The 10,557-nt window shown below is 42.3% G+C and overlaps 1 protein-coding gene across 1 annotated transcript; it reads left to right on the forward strand.

Annotated features, from left to right (window-relative positions):
- Positions 1 to 2,200: 2,200 nt before the first annotated feature.
- Positions 2,201 to 9,884, forward strand: LOC129323905 (heat shock protein HSP 90-alpha). The gene is made up of 11 exons (XM_054970732.1): positions 2,201 to 2,300; positions 3,821 to 3,979; positions 4,074 to 4,440; positions 4,741 to 4,874; positions 5,413 to 5,721; positions 5,960 to 6,125; positions 6,532 to 6,722; positions 6,812 to 6,959; positions 7,309 to 7,577; positions 8,285 to 8,618; positions 9,130 to 9,884. Exons 2-11 carry the CDS (start codon positions 3,821 to 3,823, stop codon positions 9,237 to 9,239), a joined length of 2,187 nt encoding a protein of 728 aa, XP_054826707.1. The 5' UTR covers positions 2,201 to 2,300; the 3' UTR covers positions 9,240 to 9,884.
- The last annotated feature ends 673 nt before the right edge of the window (positions 9,885 to 10,557 follow it).

Consider the following 10,557-nt stretch of genomic DNA (forward strand, 5'->3'; position numbering starts at 1 on the left):
CTTTTATAAGTAACCCTGGGTGTTCTGCTGTAGGGGAACTTTACTTGTTAGCTTACTCCATGTTAATGTTTTTGTCAATGTACCAGGAAAGAGCACGTTAACCACTTGGGGATGAAGAACACACATCTTCCAACTTCGTACAGTATGACAGAAAAATATTAGCTGAAGCACCCATTTGTGATAGTACGTTTCCATTTGCTTTCCTTATTGAATGGTGGTAGCCACTAATGATATTTGCTGGTGGGTTTTAGCTGCAGTGACTGGACCCTTATTTAATCCAAAATAAGGGCCTTTGTTCTTTAAAAGGTACACTGTTGCAAGTGATTCTTACAGAGTTATAATATATACCAAACTTAGGAAAGTGTAGGGGAAATACTGCGTGGCTGCTCCTTTGCCCCAGCAACAAGAGTACATAGACAATTGTAGGAAGGAGCCTTTTATTTTATTGACTTTATTCATATGCCACCTTTCTTCCCCAGGGGGACCCAAAGCGGCTCACACTGTTCTCTGTTCTATTTTATTCTCACAACAACCCTGTGAGGTAGGCTAGTTTGAAATGATGTGGCTGGCTCAAGATCACACAGTGAGCTTCTATAGCAGAGTGGGGATTTGTCTTTGACACTGCACCACTCCAGCAGTTGTTGAACTTGTGGCTTCGTCTTTGGGAACATTGAAAGCAGGGCATGAACCACAAAAGGTTTTTATGTTTCCAGAGTTGGAAGGGTTCCAAGTCAAGTTAGTCTTCAATCTGTTACCATCAGCATAAACAGGTACCCCAATATGTAGCATATGCTTGGCTATTCATCTTTCCCAAGAAGACAATGAAGACAGTTTAGCTAGAGCTAGTACTCCGTTATCAAGGTTTGAATGTATCTCTGGTGACTTGGCAGAGACCAAGCAGGATGGGCAAGTTGTTTCGTATCTCTAGAATGCGCTTTCGGCTTTAGAGCCAACAGGCTGAAATGCAAGGCTAGAGAGATGAAAATAAAGGGCCTGTTTCTTGTGTCTGTCACAGAGTTAGGCCAATACACAGGTATACTAAAGCTAAATTCTCCTAGTTATGTTCCTTCTATTCTATGGCTATGCTGTATCTAGTGTTTCATATGTGTCACTCAGGGGTTATGAGAGCTTCTGCTTACTACTCTTTGGGGCAGATTCGAGGGCATCCTACACTCCTATGAAGTGGAGGCAGCTATTTTCAAACAAGGGATCCGAGTAGCAGCCACATTTTTCCTACTTCAAAAAGACAGGCTTGACACCTACTTGCTTTTTCCAGCAAAGTTCCAAAATCACAGCCGCAGGTGCCATGGTATCCACATTGAGAATCACTGGTATAATTTTTTTGGTCTGATTCACAAAAGCATATGCTTCAGTAAATTCATTGTACATTAAGTATCCTAAGAGGATTTTGGGGACATTTTAGTTATAGCATCCTAGCACAGCCACAGCTAGCCCTCCGGAGATTGCCAGTTTGGGATAACTCTCCAAAGCAATCAAGACATCCACAAAAGCTGATACTACTTAAGAGTATTACACGCCTTTATTTTTGGTAGGAAAGATGAACGAGGCGTTCCTTCATGTTTCTAGGAGGTTCTGCGAGGGAGGGAGCACAGAAGCCGCCCCGCTTGCCTTCAGCTTCTAGGACATTCTGAGAGCATCGTGGAGGGAGGGGAGACAATACAACTCAGCCTTTTGAGGAGAGAAACGAGCCCCTCCCCCTCTCCGTGGGCGGGGCCAACCGCTCCTCCCTCTCCCGACGGTTCTGGAGAACAGGCGAGCATGATGTCATCGCACGAACATGCAGAACTGTCCTTCCCCTCCCCCTTCCAGCCGCCTCCAAGAGGCGCCAGAAAGGTGGGGAAAAAAACCCTCGCTGTCTCCAGACTCTGGAAGCAAATTTTCGCGCATGCGGATTCCCAGCCGAAGAGCCCGCCCGCTTCTCCCGCTCGGCGCGTGCGTGCTGTTTACAATCTGGGGCCCGAAAGACGGTTGGAAAAGAACTCGAGCCGCGGCGCCTGCGCCCCTTCCTCTCCGCTCCCTCTTCTCACCGCCTTTCTCTTAGCGCCTCCCGCTGCCCCGCCTCTTCCCCAGGAGACGGCTGGGCGGAGTCTCCGCCTACTCTCCGCCCCCCTCCCCTCTCTTGTCAGTGAAGGTTCCCGATGGTTCTGGAAAGAGGCGGGAGCGCGGTTATATAAGGCGGGCGGTGGGGGCACCGCGCAGTGCAGTTGGTGCGGAGTCGGAGCGAGAGCGTTTCCTGGCTTTTCCCATCGCCGTGACCGATCAGCTAAGCCGCCGCCGAGGTGAGGACGGGCGGCGGAGAATGAGGGACGGGGAACCTCTAGGCGGGTTTAGACATACGGTGCTCCCCCTCAGGAAAGCGGAACTGTGAGGGAGCGTTGAGGTCGTTATTTGGGGGGGGGGGGTCGTGCGTGGCCACGAGGCAGCGCCGGCCATTGGGGGGGGGGACGGAAAAGGGCCGCCAAACGAGCGTGTGAGGAGAGGGAGGTGGAGGGACGCAGTGTGAGGGGAGCATGAAAATTGGTGCCCTGTGTGGGAGAGAAGCACCTTCCCTTCATTAGGGAAGCGAAAGGAAAAGGAAGAGCGGTGGTTTTCTTAAGGGTTTCAAACCTAAAAGGGGAGGCGGGATAACCGTTTCGGGGGGCACAGAAACGGAAGGAGGAAGACGTTACGGGTGAGGCAACCGGTCCCATTGAAGTAGGTCCGGCCCAGGCTGGGGGAATCGAACCGGCTCTAGAGAGATTGGCGGGGAGGGGGGGAGAATGGATGAGGCATTGGGGGGGTGGGGTTCTGGCCGTGCGGCGCGGCCAGAAGATGGTCTGGGGGCGGAGGGAGGGATTTCGAAGCGCGGGTAGGTGGGGGGGGGCACACGGCAGAGGACGTGTGGGGGTGGGAAGGCTCTAGCACTTTCTAGAATCCTTGCGCCTTCCGTTGGGAGGCCGGCAGGTGGCGTCGCCGGCTGTCGCCTGTGTGCTCATTCATTCATTTATCCGGTGGTTCGTATTTTTCAGTTATTCCTTCCCCCCATAATTTGTATTGATCACTGCTTTGCGGGCGAGCCCTCGGTTTGCAGCCGTGTGCAATCGGGGCGAGGAAGTGCCTCCTGACCCAGGTGGTTCTGCTGGTTAATTTATGCGAGGGCTGCTTAAGTCCCTCGGTGCTTTTTAAAGGGAAGCAGCTTTGGTTTTGCCCTGTCTGGTTGCTATAACAGGGTAGATCGTTTTTTTAAAAAAAATGTGGCAGATACAAGTTCAACATGGCGTGTGAAGCGGTAGAGAGGTATTTAAGAGAGTACAGTGTGCTTATGTGAGCATGTGCACGAGTAAGATTGGCACTGCTCACATGTGCAAAACAGTGCTGTAAGCTGACTTTTGGGCTATAAGAGACTGGTAAGGTGAGGTTGCTATTAGATATGTTATCTTCAATATGGTGTGGAAAAAGTCATAGTAAGCGCCTTCAAGTAATTGTCATAGTAAGCACCTTGCATGTTTCTTTAAAAGGAGCTCTTTAAAATTGCCAGGCACTCATTGACTGATCCAAGTTACTTTTATTAATAAAAAAACCCTTTAATACTACCTTTTTTGTATTAAAGTGTTTGTCAAGTTACTCTGAGTGAACAGTATCTGGTACAGATAATTAAACTTCGGTTTGCCCAATATTTAGGCGAAGAAGTACAAGCAAAGCTCACACATAGGTAGTTGTTGGATTTTCCTTGGGAATGTTGCAGTTTTCTAAAACAATCATTTTGTGGTCCCTTTCGATAATTTATGTTGGTAATCTTGTTTTCTTGATCTGTTGGCAGATGCCGGAGGAAGTACATGCACAAGATCAGCCAATGGAGGAGGATGTGGAAACGTTTGCCTTTCAGGCAGAAATAGCCCAGTTGATGTCTTTGATCATCAACACTTTCTATTCCAACAAGGAAATCTTTCTCAGGGAGATTATTTCAAATTCATCTGATGTAAGTAGATTTGGAAAACTTGGGTTGGAAAACAAATGCTTACTTCAGACAGGGTTTCTTTACTCAAAAGGCTGCCTTGTTTTTATTAACACAGGCTTTGGATAAAATCCGATATGAGAGCCTGACTGACCCAAGCAAACTGGATTCTGGAAAAGATCTGAAGATCAATCTTATTCCCAACAAGCAAGATCGTACTCTGACTATTATAGATACAGGCATTGGGATGACCAAAGCTGACCTGGTAAACAACCTGGGTACTATTGCCAAGTCTGGCACCAAAGCCTTTATGGAAGCCTTGCAGGCTGGTGCAGATATTTCTATGATTGGTCAGTTTGGTGTTGGCTTCTACTCTGCCTATTTGGTTGCTGAGAAAGTGACCGTGATCACCAAGCACAATGATGACGAGCAGTATGCTTGGGAATCTTCAGCTGGGGGCTCCTTCACTGTCAGACTGGACAGTGGTAAGTGTTGCTTATCTGTGCTAGTGGTAATGGAGGATTAGAATAATGCTAATTAACATGCAGTTGTTAGACTGTATTAAGGCTGGGAAAGGGAAAATACAGGTAATTTTAATTTTTAAAATGGACTTTAGTGCTAACATGACATGCATTTTACAGATGCAGCATAATATTGTCTGTGCTTGTTGATACTAAATGAAGTTTTTTTTTAATGCATGGTCACATTTGAAATTAAGTTATGTAATAGAATAAAAAGGCAGTCTTGTTACTGGCATTTGCAGAATTTGACACTTCATATTGCAGGTGAGCCTCTGGGTCGAGGCACAAAGGTTATACTGCATCTGAAGGAGGATCAGACAGAATATTTGGAGGAAAGACGAATCAAGGAAATTGTCAAGAAGCATTCTCAGTTTATTGGCTATCCAATAACACTTTTTGTAAGTTCTGGTCTTGTGAAATACTACTGTTGTACGTAATAATAAATGTCCAATACTGGTTTAACTCTAACCTATGTAGAATCAGCTTTACAAACAGTGCCATATATATTTTTTTTAAAAAAAGAAATACTTAAATACTTGCAAATGTTCTGGAAAATGTTGGAATTCAATTCTAAAGGTTTACAGTGAATCAATTCAGATTAAATGTCAGTTCAGCTTTCTTAAGAACATAAGGTGTTCTGACTTAATCATACCAGTGCCCAATCAGTGTCCTGTCTTACAGTGGCCAACCAATTATTTTAAGGACCAGCTGCAGGCCATAGAGATTGACATCTTCCTTTGATGTTGCCTCCTGGCACTGGTATACACAGTTTTACTGGTAGTTACAGTTTTACTGCCTCTGAATGTGGAGGTTCCCTTTAGTCATGTTGTTTAATAGCCCACATTACGTGGCTTCCAACAGTCAGTTTTAATACTGAAGTATCTTTCTTATTGTTGCACTTTAATGATTTTGGTTCATCTCTCTATTCTTGTGTAGGTGGAGAAAGAACGTGATAAGGAAGTGAGTGATGATGAGGCAGAAGAAAAGGAAGAAGAAAAAGAGGAAAAAGAAGAAAAAACAGAAGATAAGCCAGAGATTGAGGATGTTGGTTCTGATGAGGAAGAAGAAAAGAAAGATGGCGACAAGAAGAAGAAGAAAAAGATCAAGGAGAAGTACATTGACCAGGAAGAGCTGAACAAGACCAAGCCAATTTGGACCAGGAACCCTGATGACATTACTAATGAAGAATATGGAGAATTCTACAAGAGCCTGACCAATGACTGGGAAGACCACCTGGCTGTAAAAGTAAGTTTGCTGCTGCTTTGGGGGATTCGGTTCTGAATTTTGGCACTACATAGTGCTATCTTAGTATAAAGTAAAAAATAAAATTTAAAATATTAGTTTTGCTTGTGCTTTAAAGGCACGAGAAGTGTTTTTCAGTCATTTGCTAGATAAATGCACTCCTTCCTTGATTTAAAAGCAAATAGATGGTGCTGTTTTCCCCCTTTTATCTCATAGTTAACTCTGTTCTTTCTTTTTGCAGCACTTTTCAGTAGAAGGGCAGCTTGAATTCCGAGCACTTCTGTTTGTCCCAAGACGTGCACCTTTTGACCTGTTTGAAAACAGAAAGAAAAAGAATAACATCAAGCTGTATGTGCGCAGAGTATTCATCATGGATAACTGTGAAGAATTAATTCCTGAGTATTTGAGTAAGTAAACTGCTGTATGAACTAGAAATATTCAAGTAAATCTGTTGCTGCCTGGAGAGTTTTTTCAAGGAGATGTCCCTAGGAAGCACATGGGCAATGAACCTCACTTTCCTCAACATAAGTTAACTTTGGGCAGGCTGAGGTGCTCTAATTTTGTTCTGAATTTACTTCTAGTGAATTCCAGTCTGTAAGCTTGAGTTACTGTATAGAATATGAAGACACTTCCATCTTGCTTTTCATAACTCAAGTTTTCTGTTGTATCATTGCATTTTTCCCTCCTAAAACTAAAAGCCCAGTTGCTTTCAGTTATAGCTACTGCACTTAAAATCTTGTAACAGGCATTCTATGAATTACTTGGATTTTTCTTTCTATATCTGTACCTGACTAACAAGACTTTTTCCCACAGACTTTATGCGGGGTGTGGTGGATTCAGAAGATTTACCTCTTAATATCTCCCGTGAAATGCTACAGCAGAGCAAGATTCTAAAAGTGATCCGGAAAAACTTGGTGAAGAAATGCTTGGAACTCTTTACTGAGCTTGCAGAAGATAAAGAAAACTATAAGAAGTTCTATGAACAATTCTCTAAAAACATTAAGGTTAGTTTGTACATTAAGCTTCCTGTTTAAAGGTTTGTGTAGGAGTTACTCCTAGCATAATAAATTACCAAACTTCACTTTTCTTTTAGCTTGGAATTCATGAGGATTCACAAAATCGCAAGAAACTATCAGAATTGTTGAGATACTACACGTCTGCATCAGGAGATGAGATGGTGTCTTTGAAAGACTACTGTACACGAATGAAGGAAAACCAGAAACACGTTTATTACATTACAGGTAAGTGTAGTTTAAACAAACTGCCAGTTAATGGAAACAATCAAGATTTTATGTTAAGACAGACTCTGCAAAGATAGTAGTTAAAAGAAAACATGATTTCTTGGGTAACAAAAAATCTCATGCATGTCACACACTGGAAGCAAAATTGACTAGAATGGAACTATAGGATTGTCTTTTAATAGACATGCTATACTTTAAACTCCTAGAACAATAGTTTCACCTTGTAGGTTCAAAGGCCAGTAGTGGATTTTTCTTTGAGATAATGCTTGGTATGAACAAACCGGTCAGGGTAATTTTGCAGGGCTTGGCTTTAAGAAGTAAACTCAACTGAAGTTTTTTCTTTTCATAGGTGAAACCAAAGATCAAGTAGCAAATTCTGCATTTGTGGAGCGTCTTCGTAAACATGGTTTAGAAGTAATCTACATGATTGAGCCTATTGATGAATATTGCGTACAGCAGTTAAAGGAGTTTGAGGGCAAGACTCTGGTTTCAGTAACAAAAGAGGGTCTGGAGCTTCCCGAAGATGAAGAGGAGAAAAAGAAACAGGAGGAGAAGAAAGCTAAATTTGAAAGCCTCTGCAAAATCATGAAAGACATTCTTGAAAAGAAAGTAGAGAAGGTAAGTGCAGCACATCTTTATCTTCTCTCCCAGTGTCTCTCAAAAGCAGTGGTGACTTTTGCTGAAGGATTTCTATGATTTGTTAAAAATAAACATGAAGCTGTATTATACTGAGATTATTTAGCCCAGTTTTTCCAGCATCACCCACTATGAAAACTCCAGTAAAGTTCTTTCTTATATATGTAGCGTAAGATGCCTGTTAGGCTCAGTGTGCAGGGGAATGGAACCTGAGACCTTTTTGGGGTGTTGTAGGTGCAAAGCATATGCTGTCTACCACTGAACTTATGGCACTCTCCCAAGTCAGCTAGATTCTTGATGCAGCCAAACAGGTTTGTCATGGCCCTTTCCTTTCGATAGCTGGGAGCATTTGTCACCTTCAAGCAGTTTGAGAGAGAGATTACTTATATCAGAGTCTTTAACACTGATAATTATGGATTGATTATACCAACTGTGTTACTGTCCATATAAGTTGATATTAAACTAATCTCTCATGGCTAAGGAACTTTGAGAGGTTTCTGGAATTTCCACCAGGTGGGGTCAATTTCTTTTTTGTACTTCTTTTCCTGAGGAACAGGATAGTCCAGGGTTTTAGTTTGTTTTTCAGTTCATAAAAACACTGCAAGAAATGCAGAAGGGAGAAGCAGCGTGAAAGTGTTCTAAAACTCTTGCGGGGGCTTGTCTTGCTCATTCTGTGTACTCCTGTTCAGGTTGTGGTCTCCAACCGATTAGTGACGTCTCCATGCTGCATTGTGACCAGTACATATGGCTGGACTGCTAACATGGAGAGGATCATGAAAGCACAAGCACTCAGGGACAACTCCACAATGGGCTACATGGCTGCAAAAAAGCACCTGGAGATCAACCCTGATCATTCCATCATTGAGACACTGAGGCAGAAGGCAGAAGCAGATAAGAACGACAAGTCTGTGAAGGACCTGGTCATCCTGCTGTATGAGACTGCTCTCCTATCTTCTGGCTTCAGCCTAGAGGATCCTCAGACACATGCCAATCGCATTTACAGGATGATCAAGCTTGGTCTGGGTAAGTGAAACCTTTTCTAGTTCCTAGTTAATTTCCTTTAACATCGTTTTTTTAAAGGCATAGCTCATCTGGAAAGCCTAGCTACATATTTCCTTGGCCTATATATGGGTATTTCATTTACCAAAGTAAAAACCAATATCCAAGAACTTGTAGATGTATGGCTGGAAACCTTCTTAGGGTATCTTTTCCACGCATGAGATATTTGCCTCTATGGAACTTGTTCTGGAGTTACTAGCTTGGAACTGGCACTCCCTTCTCAAAAAGGGCAATCCTCTATTTGCATGAGACAGTAAATGCCATTTCTAGTAAGCTGTTTTAACCATGTTAGCAACAAATGGAATGATTTATAGTGAATTGGAGGGGGCGGGTTCTCTTGGAATGTTCTTTTTTTGCTTGAGATCCTTTTTCCTGTCTGCCCTTGTGCTTTTTGGCATAGCAGATCTTATTTAAGGTGTTCTTTCTATAGAAGGCAGCTATTAATACAGTGTGATCATTTTGTAATCTTACACAGGGATAGATGAGGATGATGCTGCTACAGAAGAAGCTAGCCCAGCAGTTACTGAAGAAATGCCCCCACTTGAGGGTGATGATGACACATCACGTATGGAAGAAGTGGATTAAATGGCCAGCTACTTCAGAGAGTTTAGATAATTTTGTTTTTGCCCTTGGCTTTGAATAAGTTATATTTTGTATATTATGAATGTGACCTGCCAAAAGTCTTTTGACACTTGTCTGCATTCCCTCTTTATATTTATTTTTTGGAAATGTTAAACCTTTATTTTTGTTACATTGGTTTTTTTTTTTAAAGGTAATGTGAGATGCCATTGAGGGAATGTCCTTTCTTGGTGTATAACACTGTACAATCTTATATACTGGCGAGTAAGGAATATTGGTTAATGTGTCTCAATGGCAGGGTTTTAGGATGATTGAGGGAAGAAAAAAGGGAGGAAAGGAGGGAACTCCAATGTGTTCTGCAATGTTGATGTTAAACCTCTGAAGTTCTAATAACTGAACATCCATAACGTACAATACCTAGTAGCTAGGTACTGGAACTGAAAATAATTGGAATATTTAACATCTTCCTACTTAAGTTCCAAGGTATTGATGTTTAGTCTTTTTATACTGTAAAAAAGATTCTAAATGCCACTCTACCATAGAATAGAATCTGCTGTAAAATCTATTGTGACTAATGCAGTTTTGCATGTACAGTTCCACTATGGAAGTATCTAGAAATAAAAGTGTTCTGAATAAATCTTGGTCACAGAATTGGATGTGTCTGGATTATCTTTTCAGGTTCTTTTAACAGGGTTCCTGGGGGGAAATAGAAATACTGGAATTACCAAAAGTCTTAATGATCTCACTGTGTCTAGCAATCTCTTTTCTGACCAAACTGAGAATTAGTTTTGGGTGAGACAGTTAGAATACATGTTGATAAAAAATTTTAAAAATTGGTTTATTGTCAGCAGTGATGTAAACTGGTAAAGTGCCAGCAATCCTATTCACTTATTTTTGAGTCTTTCTAGCTCAAATTAAGTAAGAACTGCATGAAAACATGGCTTCTCTCAAACTAAGTGAAGCCAGTTTATTTAAGAGAAACTTAGTCCTCAGTGGATGAAATGGAGCCTGATGGGAAGATACATGTGCTAACCAATGCACATTAAGGAAAATGTGGTGAGGGATATCTGTTTTTTGGTACTACCTCTGAAGATGCCAGTCACAGCTGCTTGCGAAACGTCAGGAACTACAATGCCAAGACCACGGCTATACAGCCCAGAAAATCCACAACAACCATCGTTCTCCCGCCGTGAAAGCCTTCAACAATACATCAAAATGTGGTATGTTTAAAACTAATAAAAGGAGTGAGAATTATTTCCTGTGGGATGCATACTCTGTGAATGTTATTGGATGCAATTATTCACAAGCTCCTGCTGGAATAAAA

The sequence above is a fragment of the Eublepharis macularius genome, chromosome 2 (assembly GCF_028583425.1).
Source record: "Eublepharis macularius isolate TG4126 chromosome 2, MPM_Emac_v1.0, whole genome shotgun sequence".
Classification (NCBI taxonomy): Eukaryota; Metazoa; Chordata; class Lepidosauria; order Squamata; family Eublepharidae; genus Eublepharis; species Eublepharis macularius.

Bases quoted from the DNA above. Each gene is read 5' to 3' on its own strand.
- LOC129323905 (XM_054970732.1), top strand. From the start codon at position 3,821: ATGCCGGAGGAAGTACATGCACAAGATCAGCCAATGGAGGAGGATGTG. The intron at 3,980-4,073 runs GTAAGTAGATTT...TTATTAACACAG, and splicing joins TTATTTCAAATTCATCTGAT to GCTTTGGATAAAATCCGATA. The intron at 4,875-5,412 runs GTAAGTTCTGGT...ATTCTTGTGTAG, and splicing joins GCTATCCAATAACACTTTTT to GTGGAGAAAGAACGTGATAA.